Here is a 25984-nt window from a genome sequence, read left to right as displayed (position 1 = left end):
TCATTGATAAATTAAAGAGCTTGTTGTCTATTGCTAATTGTGTGATTAAAGACTCTCGCTAATTCTTTACCATCGTCTCGCTAGCGTTTATTATCGACAAATTGATGGACGATGAGAGTGTTTTGTTTAATGTGAGTGATATTTAATTTAAAAAGTAACAATGGTGAGCTCAGCGATGGATGATGCGGTGCTGATGTGATGAGGCGTACCGTCAAGTTGAATCATATGTCAAAAATATTCAGCCTTCACTTATATCATTATAGAAGGTTAATTTACTCATAAGTTTGAAATTACGGAATTTTTCACTGATTTCACTATGATCATACTCCAGCAGTAAAATAACTCTTAGGCTCTAATGACGAACTCATACAGGTATTTGTTTTTCCTGATAAATAAAATAGCTATCCAAAGTGAAGTTAGTTGAACTTCCATTTATGAGATCCCTTGAGGATCCTTTAATAGTTCAGGACATTCGCAAAAAGGCTTCGTAAAAGCCTTTTAGTTGGGTATTACGCTGTTGTTTTTACAAAATCCGGAATCTGGCGAGCCGTGGAACAATGAGTTTAACGAAGAGTTAAGGTTGAATAATGAAGCAACGATAATTTACTGTGAGTAATAAATAATCTCCATCGCGTTGTGGGAGCGCAGTATTTGTCAGCCCTTTACGCCTCGCTTATTACTGACGACACCGTCTGTTCATATTTAAAGTACTCTTGTAATTATAGAAATGGCTACATTATTGTTTTTGGCCGAGAATAGAATTTTAAGACCATTTTCCCATCGTATATCGTCTCATAAGTCCACAACTGTCTCTACAATAGTTAACTGCAAAACATAATCAAAATGTATTAAAATCTACATAGTATAATAACGCCTCCAAATAATAGCCTCCACATACGAGCGCAAACGGCGATAAAAAGCTCGATAACATAATAAAATTTCACCATCCTCCCCTTGTTTAATGGACTAATCTACTTTTTACTTTTAAATCACTTAAACTATACACATAACCGTTACACTCTTAAGTGCTAGATGGTAATAAAGTGTAAAGTGATTTTCCATAAGGGGAGGCTGTAAGCCTTGAGTCTTAACATAAAATTACATGTACAGTCAGCTCCATAAGTCACTTTACACCTTCATATTTTTAAAACCTCTCTATTACCAAATGGTAATAAATACATGACCAAAATCAGGTAGAATTAGTTGGAATTAATTATTTTAACTACCGTCAGATGTTTTCTTGATAGAATAATATGCAATGCTACAAATATAGGGTTTCAAAAGATTGAATATATTCAGCGACTTTTAGAGCAGACTGTACAATAATGTGGAGCAGTGAAGTGACAGTACAGGTCGGTAGCAGAAAGTAATTGTGGACAATATCCCGAGTATAAGCGGCCACGTGTGGTTGACTGTCAGTTAAGCGGAATTAACTTAGTTTACTAAACTATTAGGCACCACTCAGGCAGACCACAGCGTTCACTCTATTCACCAGTACCGTTGAATGCTTTCAAATTGTGATGTTGATAATATTATCTTGAACTGTTGTACGAAATGGAAATTGCGACTTGTTGAATTAGACTTTAATCCTTGAGTTTCTTGTCGTGCTTATCTCGACCTACCTGAGTTTAAATTCTAAGTAAAACGCTTAACGTAAATTGTAACGTTTACATACTTTTCAAAGAAAATAGATAAAGCAATTTGTTGGAAAAGGTGATCGTTATTTTATAAGTATGTTTTCGAATAAATTGTGAGCGTATATGCTTATTTACATATACAAATTCAAAACACGCTAACTCATTTACGAGTACGTAGTAACTTACACCTAGTCTAATCAAAACGTGTTTTGAACAACTGTTTCCACGTAAGAAACAACGTAACTGATTATGTGCCAATGAACTTCCTCAAGTTTCCCAAAACATAATTTCATTAATATACTTGTTGCTTGTTTTGAGGAAATTCTTTGCCAACCACAATACAAACTTCCAAACATTTACATTCTCGCGATATGCTTGTGACTCAATATTTTTTCTTCCATTATTCCCATCATAAAATAATACAATTACATAAAAACTTAAATTATAAATAATAGAAACTATATAACCAATAAACTTTTTTACTTGCTATCCCCAGCACTGGTCTTAATAATAATATGTCAAAATACCATAATGTGGCCATTAAAAATTTACTTTTAATTTGTTTTTCTTTTTCTGAATATAAGGCTACTTCTTTAGATTTATCGGCCCGATACTTTTTGTTTTAACTATTATTAAAAAATTTGATGTCTACCAGTAATGGCAAAATTTTCACGCTGAAATTTTATTTGATTTAAATAATCATAATCGTCGTTTAAAAACATTATTTTCAACGAATGAATTGCGACAGATTTACAGGGAAAATAAATCAGTAAAACCTTGATGCTTCCTTTTACGGATACTGGTCTGAAAACGTCAAAAAATGACGTGCCGCCATTAAAGTTTTATTTTTTATTTATTTTCTTCTGACTATATGGCTTTTGTTTTCGTTTTATCGGGCAAATCAACCAAGTATATTTTAAAAAATATATAACCTATTCCTGCCTCAACCCGCACTTGGCCAGCGTGGTGGACTCAAGGCCTAAACCGTCCCTCATTACGGGAGGAGACCCTTGCCCAGCAGTGGGACAGTAATGGGTTAAATTTATTTATTCCTGCCTCTTGACATAATTATAAAATTACACTTATTAATTTAATGTCTGTTTATATATTTTTTACAATAATAAGAATGTAATATGCATTTTATTTTATTCATTTACCGCGTAGGTAATCGGAACTATTTCTAAAAGTTTAAATTAGATGTTGAGATTCATGTTCAGTTTATTGTCAAAGCGACGAAAAAATGCTTATGTGTTAACTCCTAACGATGTCACCTCACTCACGCCTCATGATAATTATTTTAATTGCAAGTACGAGTAAGTTTAATGGAAAAGCAAACACATCACAAAATATAATCACACATTACGTGAGCGTGTACAAACTAAAGCTCATAATTAATTTAATTGAACTTAGTGGTGATTACGTGTCAACGGCAGCCATTACTAATATCGCATTTCAATTAATGTCACTTATGTCATAATTGATTTTGATTCCTGATACTCTCTCTCTATTTTTGGATTATTTGATTCCGTTTCTGGGTAAGGTAATGTGATATTGGCATTTTAAGTTAGTACATTCTCGGTAGTAGCCCCGAGTTTGGTTATGCAATGTTCGATCATTCTTGATCTCATGGGGCAAAACACATTATTCGGGAAAAATAAGTTTTTCATCTTTACTTGTAAATTTGCGGTTATGGTGTGTAATGTTACAAAACAAAAAATATTAACAATCAAGGCAATCTGTCTTATTCATGAAACACAAAAATACAGTAATAGATAGACATTTGTTGTCTATATCATAAAGGATTGTGATTGCATTATTACAAAACGAAGCATGCTGGCTATTTGTTTTAAAGATCAAACTTTTAAGTGAATGTAAATACAGTTTAAAGTTTTGGATGTCTAACAACTATATAGGCACCTAAACGATAACTTTATAGTGATTTAGATGTTTCAACAAATTAAAGAGAAGAGCAAATAAACAATGAGTATACTGTCTGAGTCTCTCTGTTATTATTAACTTAAATAATAATATTCACATTTTATTAAACCACTTTATGATCCGTTACTTTGAGATGAAATAGTTATTTGACGAAAGTGTTCTTTACAGCTACCATTTACAGTGAGAAGGTAGTTTCTTTACGAGTCTCCATTTGAGGCGGCGAGTGCGTGAACACTATTCGAGTAATGTCTTTTATCCCTGTGAAAAATCACGGTCTTGTGCACACCAACGTCACCGACTGACAGATGAATGCACAAGATTGAATTAAGCCGGGAGTCTTAGATAAAAAGCAAAATCTCGTAGGAGCTATATCAAGTTACGCTAGCAAGATCACAGCAAAGACTTTGTCATCAACTATCTACTTATATAGTAATAGTTGAAAAGAAAAAACACAATGACACAAGTCGCACGTAAATGTGTGGAGATCTCAACAAAATGCACAGTTCTAGACTAGAAAAGCAACTGATGCACTTTGCATTATCTTATATCAGACTCGTTCTCTCTTGGGTGTCATTCCAGTTTTTACTAAGACGCTCTGAGAATTCACCCGATGCAAAGGTTTCGTATCACAAAACACAACCTCACTTGGATTATAATACTTAAGATGGTATGGTAATAAGAAATTTAAACCACGTTTTTTATCCCCGTAGATGTCTTAATATACGGCTATATTTACCCCTGGGATGGCTGTAAAATTCATCGTTATTCACTCATATTTTTATTCAACGACATAGTAGGTCTCTCGCGTGGGTTTGGCTAAAAATATTTTTTTAATTTTTAATGTAGTAATTGGAAAAAATATGTTTAGCCAAACTTTTGCAAGTACGGTTTGGAAAACCTACTTAACACACAGCAAACTTATTGTTATTCACACGGCGTATTAGCAATTCTAGCCTAAAATTGGGAATTTACTTGGAGAGAAACCCATTAACACTCTTTCCGATCTGATATAAGAAAATAGCATACGCTGCTACTTGGAACGCTAAGACAGAAGAACGTAATATAAATATGTATGTCATTGTGAGAATTGTAGTTATTTTTAAGGTAAAAACGACGTCTAAAAATTTTCTTCGTTATGTTCTTAAAAGACATATAGAAAACAAGTTCTATTCAAGAGTGGTTATTGCGAGCAACACACTCACGGACTTGAAAACCGTTTGACGTTGTTACAGCTTTTAGAAAGCTTTTATGTCATTTAATGTTACGAGGGGAAGCAAAAATATTACTCGAAAATTTCCTGATTTCAGTGACAATTTCATAAACAGGTTATAGGTCAATAAAAATGGAGTATTACAGTAAAGGTAAGGATAAAAATTTGATGTTATGAACTCGATATAGAATCGGCTTCTGCAAACACATGAATACGAGAAAGTTAAATTAGCACATGATCAACATTTCAGATGTCATATTACGTAAGTGTATAGGTTTAAAAAAATCGAGTAGACGCATCTAATGGTAAAGAAAACTTTGTTTAGGTAAAAAAAATATAAAGAAAAATTATGTAAACTACATAAATATTTCCATTTAACTTTATTTAGATCATATATGATGTTGTTTCGAAAAATTTCGTTTTGGTAACCACCGGAGGCGTTAGAATATTCTTCCACTTATTTGATCATTCTTTCGTTTTCTGGACATTCATAAAAGTTTATCATGTAAGAATTTATGGCTCAGTCGAACGATAAATATCTACTCTACGTTTATTTTACTACTGTATCGTCTGAGTAGAAAGTATATTAAAGTTTAAGGTGTATATCAAGGGTTGAGTTTTTCTCAAACGTCAAATTATTTCGTTTATTAACTTTTATGTCAGCGACAGACGAATGAACTTTGACAGTTCTAAAATTAAATTAGTAATCTTTTCTTTTTTGTGTGCCGTTGTTAACCTTTTGCAAAAGTTTTTATTTATTGGTAGCTTTAAGTTTTATTTACGAAGTTGTAGATAAAATGTTTATTAATTTGCTTTTACTAACATATATACATTATGATCGTCATTTTCATCTACATCTACATAAATTTCCCTTTTTACTAAACCTCTCAAATTAATTTGACACATTTTCTTTATTTTTTCCTCATACGTTACCGTGTTTTACGGTTTTATATATGCGGACACGCGCCCTGGGCGTCATTTCTAGCTGTCTGTACGACACTGTCTGAAGAAATGTAACAAATTACTTGACACTTGTCTCTTAGACAAGGTTTCTGTAATTACACAAAACTGATTGAAAAATGCAATAATAGTTACTATATGCGTATGCGTTTTTCTTAACAGCTCTTTATCATCATTTAAACACAGCTCTATGAAGACCCAGTCCAGTCGGGTAAAAACATATAAATACCGACCAATAGCCAATTATGAATACATAATGTATTTTTCACATCATCCATGCAACAGAATAAATTTGCATACAAAACTGTTTACGCATCGGTCGATTATCACCGACAAGTGACTTAAAATGATTGGCGGTGTAAAATTTGTAGGACATTTTTTATAAAGCTACATTTTTTAAGAAAAATTAAATCTAATGAGTACGTAATGTACTTAAGTAATTTGCAAGTAGTTTCCATTTCGGTATTAGAGAATTGTGTTCGGTGAGCGCACAGCTAGGCACAAAGACAACGGCGCCCTTTGTAAGTAAAATTTGCTCGAATGTTAGGCACTAGGCAAATTACGAACACCAAATGTCGTCACTAGGGAAAAATATACAAACTAAAGCTAGCATACTGTCAAAGGCTTTGACACGCAATTATGGAGTTATAATTAAACATTGAGTAATTAAGTACAAGAGATTATTACAAAATGCTTGAATGCTTTTTAGTCTTGAAAAATATTGATACAAGTAATTCACGCAATACCTACCTTAAGTAATTGTCAAATGATACTATCTAGTAAACTTTAAGCGACAAATAGGCCTTCACGGATATATCTACTGTAATATATGTAAATTGATGTATTCTTGTCTCAAGAGATAAATGGTGGTTAAAGCGAATCCGAAGCGGTTTGAGACGCGGATCCCCGAAATGAGGGATCTTAAGCACAAATCCCTTCACCCGACAAAATTCTGCACATCACACAAAGATAGAGTCCGACGTTGTACCGGTGTTCACATGAAATCCGGGAAATTGCGACCTTACTCTAAAGAATTGCATTGTCTTAGCTTTAATTGCAGACTTCAACGGAGGCCTCGAGACTCACTCGCTGAGAAATTTAACCCTTACCGTATTTGTTACCCGGAAAAGGCTTGGGTTAATTACTATGTCATGTAAAACTAGCAACACTTCCAAACTACCTGTATTAGCATGTTCCTGATCCGAACATTTGACTTTGCTACCCGACGTCGCCGGTCCAAACTTGTAAAGTACTTCACTATCGAAACTGTTTGATGTACTCGCCAACACGAAGACAAAACTAGGTTGTCTAGGTGCTCCGAGCTCGCACGCATAAGTTTCACAGAGGCCGAGTCCGAAATACAAACTATCAGTAAGTATATCAATTGTATATAGTAACCGATGTGACCACGTAGGTATTATTTTATCATACTTTTAATATTAAATGGAACTATTCTACTGGATTACCACTAATATAATTGTTGGTAAGCATACAGCAATAAATAAGACGATGAACTTTAATTCCCCCGTAATAGGTGCAGCATTGTTTTCAGATCCAAAAAGTAGGTAGTAAATTCATGCATCGGCATGTTTTCAACTTTCATAAAATGGATTCAAACTATATAAACACGGCGATTGGGATAAGTCCGCATGTTATTGTACTTGTATTATTGTTTTTGGTAGTTCTTTTAGACACTATATCGTAAACATATGTTGTTATACAAATATTATTCCAGAGTACGTTCATTACGCTGTTGAAAATTAACACACTTCGAAGATCTGATAAGCCACGAGTAAATTACATGTAGTAAAAATATAATATGAATAATTACAATAACAATGTAGCTGATGTTGTATGAAGAGGAATTCCTTCAGTATTCAGTACCGAAAATAGAACGTTCTTTCGAGTTTTAAAGACTCTAATATAATTCAGGGTTAAATTGAATGAGTGCTAGATTGGGAGGCCACTTGTTGCGGACCGTGCTACATTCAGCGTACTCTGTATAATTGCGGTTACTACAAATAGAATAGGTAATCTGTGCTCGTTGTCTGCGGGTGCATCGAAAATAATTTTAAATTGTTCTTCAGCTTCCCCTACTAAATGAATTATAAGTGACCACACGTACGTTTCCGTACGAGCGAGAACCCTTTGAAGTCGCTTTGTCGTGTGAGTACATAACTGTGTGTCGCGTGGGCGTCACGGCGGCGTGATAATTAGATTGAATTTAGACTAACACGAGGGTCACTCAGCCCACAGTAAATTCTTCATCACAATTTACCTCCGCAAAATGCTAAGTGCCCTTAACGTGTAATAAGTGTCATTAAATTTTTCGCAGTGTGGCAATTTTTAAGTGAACGAGCTAATCTTTAATCTCTTGGGGCATATTTTTTTCGTTTCCGTGAGAATATTAGGTGTACTTCGAGTCCTCTTTTTTATCTCGCTAATATTAAGAGAGCACGGAACTTGGAAAGAGGTAAATAACTGTATTTATTACAGCATCGTCATCGCGGATAATAACCTTTCACATGTTTTCCAATATGGCTCCCTCCCCATATATCAATCTTTTATTTTTCAGATCGGAAATCTAATAACTTGTTTGAGTACACATCACGAGTGCGTGTATATTAATTTTCCAGTTATTGCGTATACGATCAAATTGAAGATATTGTATCTTCAAGTAAATAATATGTGAGATACGTATACACTAATTTATTTATAACAATCTTAGAACAATATTAATACTTCGTTCGAATGAATTAGGGCTTTATTTGATTTTATGAAGCTTTTTTAAGATTCGTACAAATAGAATTCATTTGCGTGACGGAAAATATGACCCGGTAAATAATGAAGCCCAAAGATAGTTTAGTTGACTGACTGATTTCATGAGCGTTTCGAGCTATATTTGGAGCTCTTGTAGTTATCATTATTTATAACCGTGTCTGCTTGCGCACTTTATTTTTTAGTTAGTAACTGTATATTTAATTAAAGTTAAAACATTTTCATTTGTGAACTAAACGAAGTATGTTTCTCGCGTAATTATTTTGCGGGAATGTGCACCGCAAACAGATATTATTTAGTAAATGTGGTCATTTAAATTACTCATGTTTGAAATACAGCGATCCTTTTGGTTGTTTTGATATTTTCACATAATTTCAGTTCTATGATACCCATGTATAGTAATTATACCATAATATGTAATAAACTGTAAATGAAGCAATAGAAGTTCAACAGTTCCTAAAATAAAATCACTATCTTCAGGACAGAATGACTGCAAGGAGTAGATATATTCAAACATTTTTCTCCTACGTATTGTTTGATCATTAAAAGAATCTTTTAAAGAGCTAAGACGCGGTGAATCCTCTGCCCCGAGACCGCCTTAACAATGCTAAATTCCCGGCGAGATACGAAAGAAAATGTTGTTATGACATGATTTGTTCCACGAAATCCTAAAAATAAAGGTACGCAATTATTTTGAGTCGCATTGTTCTATTTTCTAACCATTGTGCCGTTATCTGTACACAAGGTTCAATTTTCCAAGTTCACAAAAGAGGGTTTATGTCTAAAGCTCGGTATTAGCATGCATTAGGGACGTAGGTACAATATTCGTTGGCCCAAAGCCGGCTTAAATGTCGCTATCAACAAGTGCCTCATAAAATTGTTCCCCGCTATTGTAAACTCAAGCCAAATTGATTCTGGGAACTTTTGACCTGTCATTGATATGATTAACTTCCTAGTACAATAGTTTGAGGTGTTTCCAGGGATCATAACTGCGGTCAACTAAGTTTGACCCTTCTCCGACTCGGTTCGCTATATTATTCAAGTTAAAAACACATTAATTTGACCTTATAACATCAAATAAATGTCATCAAGCAAATTTGTTCCACTTGAATTTATATAGAATTTCGTTCAATCAATTACTGATTCAGTTATAGCTTCGACTTTTACAAATTGGAAATAATCAAATCAAATGGTTAATGATTTTTTTCACTGAAACGCTAAAATAACACGTTAATTCTGATTTTTGTTCGATTGAAAGTAAATAGGTATATTGGAAATTTTCTGTGAGGAAGATTAACGTGTTTTATCATTACGGAGGGTATTGTATCAGGTATATACGGGTATAAAGCTTCATGTGACAGTGAGTTTACTTCCACTCGAGTGACGTCACGAACGACGAGACACTGATAGATGAGGACACTGTCATCACAGTGTACGGATTAAACTGAACACACCTATGATTGACTTTGCCTGCGTGGCTTGAGACACGCCTTTGTATGTACGACAACGTTTAGTGTCATCATCCACTCGGATGATATGCAACAATGTTTTTATAGAAGACTAGCTGACCCGCGCAACTTCGCTTGCGTCACATAAGAAAGAATGGTTCAAATTTTTTTCCCGTTTTTGTAACATTTTTTACTGTTTCTCTGCTCATATTGGTCGTAGCGTGATGATATATAGCCTTCCTTGATAAATGGACTATCTAACATTGAAAGAGTTTTTCAAATCGGACCAGAATTTTCTGAGATTAGCGCGTTTTAACAAACAACTCTTCAGCTTTATTATATTAGTATAGATTTACTTGGGTAGTTTCCCGAATACATAAACACTGAATAAAGCATTCTGTAAGGCCTTATAACATTATTCTTAAAATATACGACAAGACAACTCGAGGTGTTCGTACACGGGCTGTCGCGATGTATTGCGGTCCTAATCGTAATAGGACACCGCACCGCGCCCCACGCCATAAACTAAAAGCTTACTTTTATGTACATTTGCATAGTGTTCACTCAGCTAATATAACCCGGTTCCGATCAGACTGCCACCTGATATTACGAACTAATCATACATATTAGAAAGAACATATTTTTGCAAAATATAGTGTCATCTTTCCTATTTACCAGGTTGTCTAATCATATGCATATGAGTAATAGTTTGGCAATATGTACGACTGCGCTGCTTTTAATTTTCCTAAAGTAAATGAATACTTATGTGTTTTTAGGCTATTGTAGATTGCGATATATCATGGATAATTATTTTCGAAAATAGGTCAGTGTTTTATACAAAACAATTTCTATTACAACTTATTGTTTTCAACAAAAACATTGTTCTCCTAAGTATAAATTTACACCGTTGATGGGCTACAATAGTTACCAAAGAAGGAACGTCTAAGATTACTTTAGGTTAAAGTTAGCCCAGAAACAAAACTTAGCAATTACATAGAAAATTATTTCTAGAATTAAATATAATTATATATAGAACTTCGTTACTTTGATGTTCATCATTGAATTTTGCGTAATAAATTGCGCTCTGTGGTTAAGCTGCGAAACAAACCTGAGCATTTTTAAATATATTTGTTACGGCCTGGTAAGCAAGGGTTATTTTTTCCATCAGATCAGATACAAGCGGGTGTATAAGCAATCGCTTTGAAATACACTGGAACAATTTAAATGTAATGTTTTGAAATGACGCAAATCATTCGTCCAGAAACGTATGCTCGATGAGTGACACAACATCGAGTTCTTGGCATCCGGTTGTTTCCACTCGCGTGGAAGTTTTCGAATCAAGCGTGAAATTAAAAAAGTTCCATATTCAGTATGTATATAGGCACCTATGAATCTATGAGTGTTGTGGCTCAGTAGTGTCTACTTTCCCCGCCTCACTGGTTGCTTGTTAGTGCTTTTCAGTAAAAAGTTTCGTATGAATCCGGTAGACGGGCCATCAACTCGCTCTACTAAACTCGAGTATCAAAGTTGATTAAATTATAAACACTTTTTCATCAACTGTATCGAAACACGTTAACCGTAAAAACGTAGAGCTAATTTTAGGCACAACATTTTCCGTTCGGCGTGTTTTTTTTATTATCACAGCTGTTAAGACTGGTGCCTGTAATTTTAGTAAACCCGTTATGATAAGTAAAAAAAACTATTTAAATCTGTTGTTGACTTTACAAGTTGAAATAATAGTTAAAAATATTGCTAAGTTGGTGAACGCACCAGAGACTATTTCGGTATAAATACAACCTAGATTGCGCTTTATGCTCCAGTAATTTTTTTAATATTGATATTTTTGTATTCTCGATGAAAAATATATGACACCTGTTGATACCTCTAACACAATTTGCCATACTTACGTTTTAGTGACAGATTATGTGGGTTTTAAGTCGGTTGTATATGTGTTTTATGGAATCCAATTAAATATTCACAAACAACTTGAAATAAGTTATAATTAATCTTGGGGCCCATGCCTACGGCCATCACATTGGATGGATATTTTAAACCTAAATTTGCTGCTGGCCCTTTCCCTTTATGATTTATAAAAAAGAGTAAAAGGAAAACCCACTCTTCTGGAGTTATTATTCGCGGTGAGGAAAATTTTTGAGATGATATTCATTGTAAACCTTTTTCTTTGTTAAATTGAAGACAGTTTGTGTGCCACATTTTAACTATGACTTATCGATTAATGGGATACGTTTTGATCATAAATCATCAATTTATTTTAGGTTCCCACGGTCCAAACTGTTAAAAGCACATATTTAAATAAATGTAGAGACATTGACATTTTATGTTTTACATTAGAATTAAATCATAACTTTAAACATTATTTAGTCGTATCTCATTGCATAATTGTAGTTAAAAAACAAATTTATTTGTAAAATTATCGATAGAAAAATTAATTAATCTTGCTTAAATCACGATTATTAAACTCCGCCGTATACTTCCCTACGACACAGAGATTCAGGGGTGACAAAATTATTAAAATTAAATTCATCATAAAATATAAGAATAATCGCGCCTCCATTTTAATTTGCTTTTGTTCTAATGGTTTCAAACAACAAAAGAAGAATTTTCTTTACCCAGAGCAAAAATGTCGAACTCTCGCGAAACATTCCAACAACTTGGTAAGAATTTGAGATTTTGTAATGTAAAATAACCGTACCATAAGGCCCACTCCACAGCCCGTACGGCCAAATATTGGATTGCTATTATGAATTAAATATGTATGTAGCTACACGATATAGACCCATTAATTAATTAACATTTTGCGCTACGTCTCATCAAATATTTTTAATAAGGTACGTAGTACTTTAATCAACCCGAACGAAAGCTCGTTTAATCTTTAACCTGTTCTAAATCACTCGATATGAAAATATAATGTTTGTTGATTACAAAAGGTAGTTATTTAAGGTATCCAGTTTAAAAATATAAAACGGAACCCTTGTAAGATAACTCTCTTCCATCGACTAGGCGTCTGTCTGACACAGACGTATTTCTGGAGAAACTTTTGACGTAGACATTTGAAATTTGGCGTGATGGTGGATCTTGGTGACGCACAATAATCCTTCAGCTTATTTATTATTTACCAAAAAATATTTATAATATTTTTCGTGCGTAACTCCAGATTTATACCTACTGATTTAAAAGAAATATGCCCTGTTTTTACTCGGTTTCCCCATATATTCAGTGATATTTTATTAATAGAATAAACTACGCAAGGAAACACATTCTTATTTTCCTTAATTAAACTCTTTGTAGACGTTGGTCTGGAATACTTGAAGCAAAAAAAAACTCGATCCACCCACTGCCGTCAAGTCTAAGTTTCTATCTCTTAAAATTTTAATTTCCGTCGTGAATATGCACTTATTTAAAATATTATAGGATTTTCAGTAAGATTTATTTTACACCGAGGCCGTAATCATGATAAAATAATACCTACGTCGCATTGTAAGTTTACTGTCAGGTAGACAAATGCAGGAACACTTCAGTTATTATTGGAAACTCTCGGTACTCGTAAACTGGGCGTCATTCAATAACCTGTTCTTATTATAGTTTAGCTGATACAAATATTTACATATTATACTACTCTCAGTCAGAAAATGAAAATATTTTTTTAATAGTCTGAATATATCGGCGAATAATAAATTGCCACTTTTTAAAATTTAAGAAGAAGGAAACTGCCTGAAAATTCACGTTTTCATAAATCGAACCATTCCGTTCAGCAAATAAACGTCCGAGGACTCCTTTACACGTCAATAACAGATTTATGAGCTTAGCGACGACTTCGAATTAAGAGTGTTGACGGGAAACGGTAGAAATCAAAATGCAATCCAAACACAGGCCGAAAACTTCAACGACTGAATATTGACCGTCGTCTTTTTTCACTTTTTTGTACAATCGTTTATTACTTTGTACATTGTTCCTAAAATATTTGTACCAGTATTTTGTGATATTGAATTCTGAATATTCTGCTGCGTAAATATTATTATGGATCCATAAATAATAAAACTGACCACATCCGCATTTACACGATGTTTATACGTTTTTCTAATATAAACAAGAATTTGATGTGAGCTACATCAATGGCTATAATATGAAACGGAAGCTATTTCGCGAATAATAATAGTCAGTTACCGTTTTCAAAATAGTGTTTATAATGTTTTTAAACCTGGCAGCATTTATGACATCATAAAATATCTGTCACTTCTTTTTTCAAAACGAATTGAAACGAGTCTTTATCGAATAAAATATACGAATAATCTCTTGAGCCATACACCCTGGTTCCGAGTAAACTGGAGCTTATAAGTCAGTTGGTATTGATGACCTATTTACCTAATAATAAGTTTTGACATGAGTGATGTATTTGAAAAGTTTTCGGTCGAAGAATCATGACTGAGGCGCGAACTATAATATAATCCACATCATCTCGATATAACACCACTCTTTCGGTTGCGATGATCAATCGTTATTAGCTCACCTCTTTCACAAACTTAGAGACATAAATCACAGCGTAAAGAATTTAATAGGTACAATCAATTTAACTTATCGTGCACGCTGCATTTATACTTGCAATACTAGTTTTAATGAAACTTTAGATAGTACCTAGACGAAAGTATTTTACAGGGATATCTATAATATACGAAAGCAATTGCTTTTGCTCTGAGATCAATTTAGCAGTGGTATTATTGAATAAACTATTAACAATTCTTTCCCTTTTTACATCGTTAAATTGCTTGTCGAGGAATAAAATATCTTTTGAGTCGTGCCTTTTCTAATAGGGCAAAGTCGCAAGTACTTTAATGAGAAGAAAATCCCTACTCCTTGCGAGAGGAAATCAAAACGTTACAAAAACAAAAGAAAATAATCTTTTAAAAGGACGTTATGTTTTAATGTCGCTTTTTGTTAAAAAAAAGGAATTATAAGGCATTACAAGTAATAAATTTTTGTAATGTTTTTACAAATTAATCGGGTTTAATTGTATAAATGTTAATTCTTATAATTTATCATCATCGTTTACTTTGACGGATCGCGTATTATGCATGTTATTTTAGGATTCAATTCTAATATACCTCGTAGGAATATATCCGCTCATGAAATGTGTGAATCTTGTAATGTTTGTAATTACTTGTTCCCTAAAAACAAACATTTTCGAAACATCGAAATGAATTGAAAAAATGCTTAATGAATTTGTATTGATACCCAGCTATTGAATATATTAAGAATTTGTGAAGTTGGTGAAGTACATTTTCTGCAAAAATGGGGCGAGATAAAAAAATTCAAATGTAAGTATATCGATTTTTGATAATTGGAATCCGATTTACCTTTATAACTAGACTCATAAATGTTGAGCATTTTTGGAAAAATGTTGTTGGATTTAAACGCCATTAAAAATATGGCCCCTATTTTATTTCGGATCTTCACCAGAACAATTAAATCACCTAAAAATCTGCAATTATATTATTTTGTGTGTAATTTCGATGACTATTGTACGATTAGTCTGCCATTTTACAATTAAGCACACATTAATTTCAGCACTAATTTATCACAATATAAGCAATTTTGCAAGTTATTTATTCTATAACTTGATACTATATACTCTGCAATTAACAGTAACATTAACCATCACAAACACGTGACATCTATATAATATTATACAGTACTAATCATGCAGAAAGGGGGTTGCGAACGTGCGTAGCATGTGTGGCCTGAACGTACTGAGGCCTAATTTGACAAAAGCCTGGCAATTATGTTAAAACCACCAACGCATGAACCCACTCATTATTATCAGCTGTACGTACTCCTTTTCAACAGCTTATTAGAGTTTCGTACAGCAAATTGGAGTCAGCAATGTGGTGGTGGTACAACGAGATCGTTCGGCGTTTTGTCATCATGGACCCCAAACGGGTTTTTCATGTGTGTATTGGACAATATTATGTACCGCATTTGGTGGCGGTGATGTGCAGACGAGCCGCCGCGGCGACGTTCGCAGCCCCTGGCACTCAGGGTCGGAGACAGTCGCATGCGAAGCGGGAGGGGCGACGGTGGGGCAACATGAACGGGGCTCACTGAGAGGATGGTGCGGCGGCACGGAGAACGTGTAGTACTTGGCCGTTTGGTTGTGTGCGCGAAGCACAGAGCTGTGTGTCAGCGTCACCACCACCACCAGGACTGACGCCAGCGCCAACGCGAAGAAGGACGCCGCCACGGCCGCCACGACGCGTCGCCGCCGAGCTTCCTTGCCAGCATCCTCGGGCGGGACCTCGGGTTCGGGGGGCGGAGGTGGTGGCTCCGGAGACCGGCTGCGGACGCTAGGGCCTCGGCTATTGGGAAGCTCGAGCGTGTGGCGGCGAGAGCGGCGCGCGCGCTCACATTCAGCCGCCGACGAGTGGTGGCGGCGCAAGCGGTGGGGTGCACCCGGAGCTACGCGACACGAGGCCGATCGCAGCGTGCGCACTGGCACCATCAAATCATCGCTGGCTGCTCGCGGCACGCGGGCTGAGTGCACCGAGCGGAACGAATGATCTCGCGTGGAGCTGCTCGGAAAAGCGAGATCGACGGAAGCGCGGGAAGAGTGTCGGGAAAATCTATCGCGGTCGCGATGGTCTACGCGCACCGACATGGTGCGGGCGGAGCGCGCGGCGGCGGCCGCCCGAGTGCCGCGATCCCTCCCCCGCGTGGTCACGCCGCCGCGCCGCGCACCCGTGTTTACACTCGTCCCCGATCACACAAAGAACGCTTACAAATATTCCTCCACATCACAAGGTAACGTCGACGTAACGTCTCACTCGAATGTCGTAGATTTCGTATTTGCACGATTAAGGGTGTTTGGACTTCCCTTTTAACGCTCAACTACGAATAAATGTTTATTCGAGCGTTCGAATTGCCAAATCTTTCTCCGACAAGATTACTGTAATCCATTCGTTCAGGTACGACCGTCACGATGGTCTAATGCATTTTTCTACTACTACATACTTATTTGGTAGTATTTTATTCATTTAAACATTTTAGGTTTATTTAATAAAATGATTTCTTTAAATATTTTAATATTTGTTAAAGTGTCTGTGAACGAGATTCTTACTAGATGCTACCGAAAGTATGTTAATTTTAACGTTAGAAAAGCGGTTAGTATGAACAGCCCTCCCATTGGAAGAGGCTGAGCGGTAAATAGAGCGAGCAGCCTTTGTTGTAGAGTCCACGTTGTCAAGTTAAATTGTCTCCGAGGCGGGAAACGAAACAGATAGTAGAGAAGTTGTCGCGAGGCCGCTACATCGACACTATTCAATAGTAGAATGCCTACACAAGCTCGCATGCTCACGCAGCGATGCCTAGAGCCCGCATCTTCATACTTACTTATTATTTACAATTGTCATCATTAAGTAGCCAATCCTATTATTTAATTTAAAAAATACGGTGTATAATATTATTGTACTACACATACAATATTCAAGAAGGACTATTTTAAGTTCAAACAACATGAATGTACTAATAACAATGAGTAGCAGAATGTTCAAATTATTAAGATATCTTTGTTTGAGACCTATTTTATTATTTCAGTTTTATATTTATTCAAGAATACTATTATTAAGAAATGGTTCAAGTCGCAAGTTTTCGCTGTTCCGTGTTGTCTCAGTTCGCGATTGAAAGGCGACTGACATACAATGCTCGCGACACAATGATGACGGCACTCTATCGGACGTCCTGAAGATAAGATACAGATGCTTCTCACCAAACCCTTGACGTGTAGAAACACCGTATTTACTGGCAAATTAATTCCACTTTTTCATTTAAATTTGTCGGATACGCGAACGCCGAATCTAAAATGATTTAGTCAAACAAAAAATCCAATTTGAAACGATTTAACACGTTTATCACTGAATCTATTTATGATAATCGGGAAAGCAATAACTGTCATGAATTTGTTTGATTTGAACCCTTCGAGATTTTCAACAACAGTGTTGACAGTGACACTTATTAGGATCCCTGGCCATGAATTATGCATGCGGCCATTTCGTCCGCACACCTATAAAAATCTGTAATTCCCTTGAACAGGTAAATCGAAATGGCTAAACGAAGCGCAGAAACGGTACCAATTAACTAAATATAGTATCCAACCTATACACAGTATTATATTTATGAACGTCTTATATTAGTTCAAAACTGCTGTTTAGAACTTTGTATAAGGGTCATTGTCAAAACAGGGTCTAAATAAAAAGAATAAAAAAAAAATAGTTTTTTTAAAGAATTAAACATTTATTAACTAAAAGATATCAATCAAAACAAATATAAATTGTTGTTTGAGATCAAAGTAAAGAATTACAAAAGATATTTAAAAAATACGTTTTTATTGTTCTACCGAAAAGACCTAGGTGTCTACCGAATGTACTAAAAGTGCAATTAAGTAAGAAATTAATCAACATAATCAAATTAACTAACGATAAAATAATATTAAACCTTCTTTAATTTATAAACAAATCAACAAAAACATAATGAGGTGTCATTAGACATAAATAAAAAATAATCTTACTGTGTCCACCGAAAAGATTATGTATTTTCGGTGGACAATATATCTTCATCCTCTGATGATGACCAAAAATGTGGTATTTGCTTCTGGTGCACTTCTTTTGGTATGTCTGGTCTTGATACAGATGGTGAACTTGAACTGTCTGAGTTGTCTGAGTAAATATCAGCATACTCTAGGCATTTTCGACTTTTTAGTCTGCACAGAAACTTGGAACAAGTTGGTTCAAATTCGTTCATTTTGGGGTTAATAGTTCTTGGTCCTGACTTTTTCCTGTCTATCGACTGAAGCAGTTGTTGAAAAATAGAATAGAACTCGGCACACGTAGTCTTAATTTTCCCTTGCGAGTTTTTCTTATAGTAATACTCTCTATCTTTCTTCCGCTTTTCTTCTAAAGCTACTGGATCTTCCTTAAGACGTTTTCTTGCTTTCCTCATACTTAATTTCTTCTGCTCGCGTCTTTTTTTCTTCTTCTTATCGTCAGTCTTTTTTTGTCTGGTTCTGGCGATATTCTGCGGAATAAAGCAAGCCTTTCTAAGCAAGGCACAAACAAAAAAAATAGCAACTTGCAAAACTTACATACACACCAAAACCATAGAGACATAAAATGCGTAAAATGTAACAATCCGCCGTTAAAACATAGATCAATCAGGTACGCAGTAAAATTTATAATAAGCGTTAATATTCTCGAAACGATGATGCAAAAGAAAAAAGATGTAACATTTCACCCATTCGGTAGACATTCGTCTTTTCGGTGGACACAAATTTAAAGAAAGTCCACGGAAAAGATGTCCACCGAATATACTTTCGTAACAAAATGTCCCATACCAAGCATTAATTTTAGCTTATGTTACAGTTACAAGCCTATAATGATAAATGACATATTACTCTTAACTATTATGTAAAACTATAAATTATTAAGATAATACTTACCGAAATTCAGAAGGAACCGAAAAGACACAGTCAACTTTGACACAGCCAAATATTTACCTTCGATCACCTGTAACTTTATTCGTGCGTGTTCAACACGAAACTGGCGCTACACGGGGGCAACTGAGTATATAACGTGTTCATAAATAACGTTCCTTGCGCAAAATTTTATTGTTTTCATAGATATGTAGTGAAAATACATAAGTCCATCGAATAGATGTTTTTTTTAATAACATAATTTTAGACTGCAGGAAGTGTCTTGATTTTAATCTAAATTTTTTGTCATTTACTTATTTTGATGAACAACATGTCTAGTTTAGGAAAATTTCTTTAAAAGCTAATACAATTATATATATTTTTTTATATTTACAAATTTATGTGAGGAGAGAGCACAGTAACAGTCCACTGAAACGGACTTTTCTTTCGAAACTATTTTGTATATATTAAATTTTTATTTAATTTGTATTTATAAATACGTAATCATATAATAGTTAATATCATCTTGACTATAAAATTAGACTATGCTCCCTAATAAATATTTAAACTATTATTTTCCACTTGTAACACAATTTTATGCGGTTATGACAATGACCCATAAATAAAAACCCACATTGCTTACGTTACATTATAATAATAGAATTTGGCGGAAATCTGGACAGAATCATTTAGTTGCGTAGGTATTCAAATTTAATGAACGATGTTTATTACAAGCATTGTTCTAAATACATTTTGAATTATTCAGTTAGTCTCATCACGGACGCTGTAAGAAGGGGTGCAAGATCAACTAGTGAGCCTGGTGATTCATTGGATATTGAAATACAGGCTGAGGGTGGTTGTTAGTTCGGTGGTTGAATTTAAGTAATCGGTACAGTACGGCAGCAATACTTGCTGACGTATAAATCTATCAGTCATCGCCACCTGCTGTAATTACCCCAAAAAGCGAGCGCAGGTTTGCGGTTTTTAGAACGTCGATAGAAATAATATTTCACGTTACATACAAATAAATATACTAAAGTCTACCGCACATTAATTACTTTGCCATAAACGTCCTTTAATTCAGTGGCACGCAGTGGCTAACCCTTACGTCTCCACTCATATTTCAACCGGAACATGTATGAATGTGTTATTCGCGGAAAATTTCAGGCAGAATTTTGTTTGCTCTTAATAAAATAATTATTAAATAACGGTTACGCCTGTTATTCTCCGAAGGGATTCCCAAAGGGTTAAGTAAAGATGTTCTTTTGTAAATCTTAAGTTTATTGTGGATCATATTAGACCTCGGACATGCGTAAGGGGTCCATTGGTCACTCTCATATTGTCATATTGATAGTAGATAAAACTATTCTACTAAGCTACGCCGTTAATCTGACTGTTAGGTATTGCTTACTCCTTTCTTTAATTTTTGCGTAGTTACCCTGAAGTGTTATTTCGGAAATGTTGATATTTCGACTCGTATCGTCAGTAGCTTTGTTTTAGTGGTAGTCGAAAGGACATAAAATAATAACACTCAAGGTTCACAAGAAAAAGAGGTATATGTAACAATGTCTCTTATTATATCGGAGTTATTTTTAATGATACTCCCCAAAAAAGTAAAATGCGAAAAGAACAACCTTTGTAAATGGTCCATTATAATAATGTGCGGATAATTCGATTATTGCCCTAGAGGAGAATCTAATATTGTCTACAAGGATTTTTTTATATAAAACCAGACATTTGGTAAGGTTCCCGTCGGAACTCAATTATGTAAATTGCAACATCCGAAAATATACACCTGCCCGCCGTCACCGACTCAGCTTGAAAGCCTTCTGACCAACTTAATATTATGCGCACATTATAGCGCCTATCTGATATTACACCGATAAGTATGTACTTATAATGTAACCTTACTGAATTATGTGGTGTGCTCAGTATTGTACGAGCCGGTTGTTGCTATTGCGGAGTGTTTCCAGGTATCGTTCACACATATAATCATATCGGAGTCGCTTCCGCTGTGCCGAGTGCTCGAAGCACTAACATCGCACAGTGCCAAAGTACTCACCTGCATCTTCCTTGTGTACGATAACACTTTCACGCGCATTTCAATGTCATTAATAAATCATTACATTTTAAAAGATAATAATTATTATAAGCTGACTTAATTTTCCTTTTTTTATACCTATTTAAAAAATAATTTACCTTTACCTTTTTTTAAGTATGGCGTCGCTCAATCTTGAGTTTTACCCCAAAACCGAAAAAGCAAGCAAATCTGCATGCTAAAGAGAACATATATATGCAAATGTAATACCAGTGCCGTTTTAATTATACTTTTTCTGTTGGGCTGAAGTGATGCTTGGTTTGCATTAAGAATGCTTGTAAAAAAATGTGGTTTTTATGGTCTTGGATCGCAAAACATTGTAAAAGAAGGAAGGACTCTGCAGTGTAACGCTAATATACAATTAACCAATGTGTAATTCTGCCAAGGACTTAGCGTCTTTATAAACTTAAAGCATAAATTATATTTAAGTTAATAACGCTGTCGAATCAAATCTGTGGTTTGGTTTGTATAATTGTATACCATATGCGACAATCCGTCCGCCGAAAGTTCCCGATAAATGTTTATGATTTTCACGAAGTGCAAACATATTCCATTTATAAACAACGATCTCAACAGCGCTGAAGTAACGCAGCTCAATATCACGATATATTATAGCCAAGGGCAACGTAGTATATATAACGATTAGTGTGTGCTATATTTGTTTAATCGACAAATGTCCGTTAGTCAGCTTGATTGATTCGTAGTTCGTAGTATGTATGGAAAAACGGTATATAATCACAAATAAATCAAGGCTCGCAGCTATGACTGTGCGGCCCGTTTCATTTCAGTCGAATGTACGTGCTTGCCTATTGAATGTATGGTAGAACAAATATAGGGCATTGTTTATTTTCGATGATTGGATCCTTAAGATGATTCGATCAAACACTCAATTACTTTTAGGCATAGTTCTTCTTATTTCGCTATACAAATTGTTGTTAAAGATTATTCTAGACTTTTGAAGATACATAATAAAAATTTCTTCGAAAATACTAACGGATACATAGTACTTATTTTCTTAAATAATCGATGAAGTACTGGTGACACATTATGTTAAAATACGTAATCTAAGTGCCTAATTACGTAAGTTTAAAGGCTCATTAGTTGATAGCTTCATATTTAGGTGTTAGAAACTGACGTAGCGTGTAGGTAATTAGGTTACATAGCTAATACCTACTACACTGTATGTGTATCATTATCGCCTTTACTCGTATAAGTACACCTACACACTATTTAGCTGATCGTTAATATTATCCCGACATTTGTATCCAGACAATTCTGTTTAAGGTGCTTGTTTCAGAAAACCAGTGTATTCAAAAGTAATTTAAGAGCAAAAGCCTTTTTTGTCAAAAATAAAAATATATTTTCACATTTTCAACACGCAATTGACGCTACAAAGTGTGTTCTACACTAAAGTTTCCTAACGGTAAACTTTTACTAAAACTCATAAAATAAATTACGTCAACATCAACACCGAACGGTCAAGGGAACCTTAAAAGCTTTTAGGGGTTGCTCTGAAACATCTATAAAAGGGTAAAAATACAAATTATGTACCGATCACGATTCAATCCAACACTATATATTATTATAAGTAGCGATCTTTTTGTTCCATTTTCCAAACAAGAAAATATTATAACATTCAGTTTTTTGATGTAATATTTGTTGTGAATACACTATTCGTAGACAAGTACTTACCTATTCATATTATTTGGCAATTTTAGGAAAACTCGACTATGAACAACATAACGGAGAAACTCAACAAAGAAACTTACTCCTAAAACTATGTACATTAAATACCAGTGTCATAAAGGGTACGAGATCAAAAGAAAATAATGGAAATTCCATTTTGTTTGCGACTCGCCTCCGTGCCGAGGTTCGTGCAAAGACTGGATGTTTAAAGCCAAATACGAGATTATCGTGTTCCCAAAAACACTCGGTATCTGGCAACCAAACAAGATTCTATTTATGTAAATAAGACATAAAATTGATATGCGTACCTACTTACAGCAGATTATCATACATGTCTGTAGTGATGTGGCTTATCATTATACATTATTTGAATTAAAACACATTTACGTTAAATCTACTTTCTTTAAAAGTAACGCTGCGGAACCCTGAGAGAGTAGAACAGTTCGCTCCAACTTGTCTGAGTTGCTTCGATTAGGATAAATGTCACTTTCTTTTTACATAAACCGGTCACTTTGGAGGTGCTAAAAGAGCTCATTTAGTTTCATTTGACCTTACAGGCTCACGCGGCTTGTTGGCGAGGAATTAAGATTTATAAACATAAAGGTACCACGTATGTACGTGCTAGTTGCTAAGTGGACTTACGTGGAGGATTTACGCTCGGTTTAGTTAGAAATGAATAGAAATGCATTTTATTAAAAACCGATAAATAACGGTTTCTTTATTAAATGAAGTTATTAGCCTTTTTAAACGACCATTTGTCTGAACTGTACAGATGTACACAAACTCGTGTTTGTCAGTTAAAAGGTAAGTGAGAGATACAATCACTTCCAAAGTAACTTAACAAAATCCACGCTTAATATTTTTATCTTAGATTTTCCTCAAATCTTCCGCCAGAAGAAACTTTGGTAACTTTTATATCAGTTAGAACTTTCTATTTTGTATGTTTTCCCAGGTTTTTGTTTATCGTTATCACAATCGGTCGAATCGAGTAGATATTGAACATTACGCTGCATTTTCTGCGATGGGGAAAACAAGAAAATACAGAATTTACGAAAACGATTGAAAGAATATAAAAAATAGTTTGTTTTTACTTACTAGTAGACTATCTTCCATTTTTTAATCAGAATTCGTACGAGTTCAGAGTCAAGTCACTTATCAAGCCATTAGTATTCAAAAACGAGAAAACTGAAAAAGTATATTCCTCAATGAGTCCAAAGGGATTGTTAGAAATCACTCATGTTCGAAAAATCCCTGTGCGATCACAAGGAGCCGCGGTATGAATAATACATAGAGAGACCCGCCACGAACAACTTCGTGACATTCTTAATACATTAATTTAATAAACTTTCAGCGGACATGAAGATTTCTTAACTATACCGAGTCCAATAAAATTCAATAGTGGAATTTAATCTACTGGATTCAGGCTATTAGCTACATATGAACCCGAGTATGAATGAGGTCATGTATGTGTATAATGTCTGCGCAATAAAATGACTATTCATCCTGTACATATTTGTCTGTAACTACAGTTCACTATCCCATAGATTACGATCGTTATTTGATTACCCGTTTCCGTCTAACAAGTTGTAAACTTTGCGGAACGACACTGTTTTTCTTTATTCCAAGACCAACACGGAATAATGGACTTTATTCTTTATTTTGACAGTTTAAAAGCGGTGTTGCGTTTTCTTTCGTCCGCATCGGCTGGTGTATTGACGTACGCACGTTAAAATGATGTCAGTGGCGACTATTATACGCCTATTTACAGCGTAAAGGTTAGTAATGGCAGCTACAAGTGTTACTTCTTAGTTTTACTACTTCTCATTAATACGGATATGCGTCATACTTTGAGTTATGTGTTCGTTTTAAAGACACTTTAATTTATTGCCCCATTGTAGATCAACGTAAACAGCAATTACTTCGAAGAGCTATTACAGAAATCTAAATAAAATATGAAAACAGCACGTAAGCGTATTCAAACAGACAGATGGTAGTTTACAGTTCAATAAAGGGGGTTCGCTCGTACTACAGGTATGCCAACAATCGCGAGGTATTTCATTAGATCACTGTTCACTTAAGCCCGAATAGCACAAATTGCTTTTAACTTTGTGGTGTACGATTTTAATTACCTACTGCATGGGAGAAAGGACAAGGTCGGTAATTGGCAACCCGACGACGGCTCAGATTTTGTGCTAAATATACCGTTTAGATAGAGAACACAGTCTTCCTCTTATATCTAGTCGGGGTACCAGTAAATTAAAATAAGCAGTAATTCCTCATCTATTTACAAACATCTTTATTCAAGCTAATAAAAATATCACTAAAGTTTATTAAAAATAATTTTTACCTTTGACTTGTAAAATATGCTGCTAACATTTTTTGGCCTAACAGAAGAGAATTTGAAGAAATTTCTCATTTTCCTTGTTACATCTTAAAAATAATTCTGAACACATTTTTTGCAATTGTGTGTACAAATGTTTAATAAATAATATTTGACAGGATTTTTTTTAAGTATAAACTATACTATGCACGGTAACAAACATAGGCGTTTTCCTATCTGTTTTTTGTGCCAAGTCAATAACTATGAAGAATTTGCTGCTCCGCAATGTTTTAAAACACAGTCCTATAAATGGAATAAGTACTTAATAAATATTTACCAGTCAAACAAGTAAGAATGATTTATATGAAGTATCATAGTTATAAACGCACTTAAATTAATAATATCTTGAACTCAATATATTTAGAATAAAATTA

The 25984-nt window shown here is 34.7% G+C and overlaps 1 protein-coding gene across 3 annotated transcripts in view; it reads right to left on the bottom strand.

The window, feature by feature from the left end:
- The window catches only part of LOC142973614 (uncharacterized), a 92513-nt gene that overhangs the window by 16228 nt on the left and 50301 nt on the right, over nucleotides 1-25984 (bottom strand). The window contains exon 1 of one of the 3 annotated variants that reach the window (XM_076115491.1): nucleotides 16127-16723. The exons of the other annotated variants lie outside the window; for them this stretch is intronic. Coding sequence (XP_075971606.1) covers nucleotides 16127-16641 — 515 coding nt within the window. The 5' untranslated portion in view covers nucleotides 16642-16723. Of the gene's footprint in view, nucleotides 1-16126; nucleotides 16724-25984 lie in introns of those variants that run through there. 3 annotated transcript variants of the gene reach the window in all.

The sequence above is a fragment of the Anticarsia gemmatalis genome, chromosome 6, assembly GCF_050436995.1.
Source record: "Anticarsia gemmatalis isolate Benzon Research Colony breed Stoneville strain chromosome 6, ilAntGemm2 primary, whole genome shotgun sequence".
NCBI classification, from domain to species: Eukaryota; Metazoa; Arthropoda; class Insecta; order Lepidoptera; family Erebidae; genus Anticarsia; species Anticarsia gemmatalis.
Note: the sequence above shows the minus strand (reverse complement) of the source record. Positions and strands in the feature narration are given on the sequence as shown.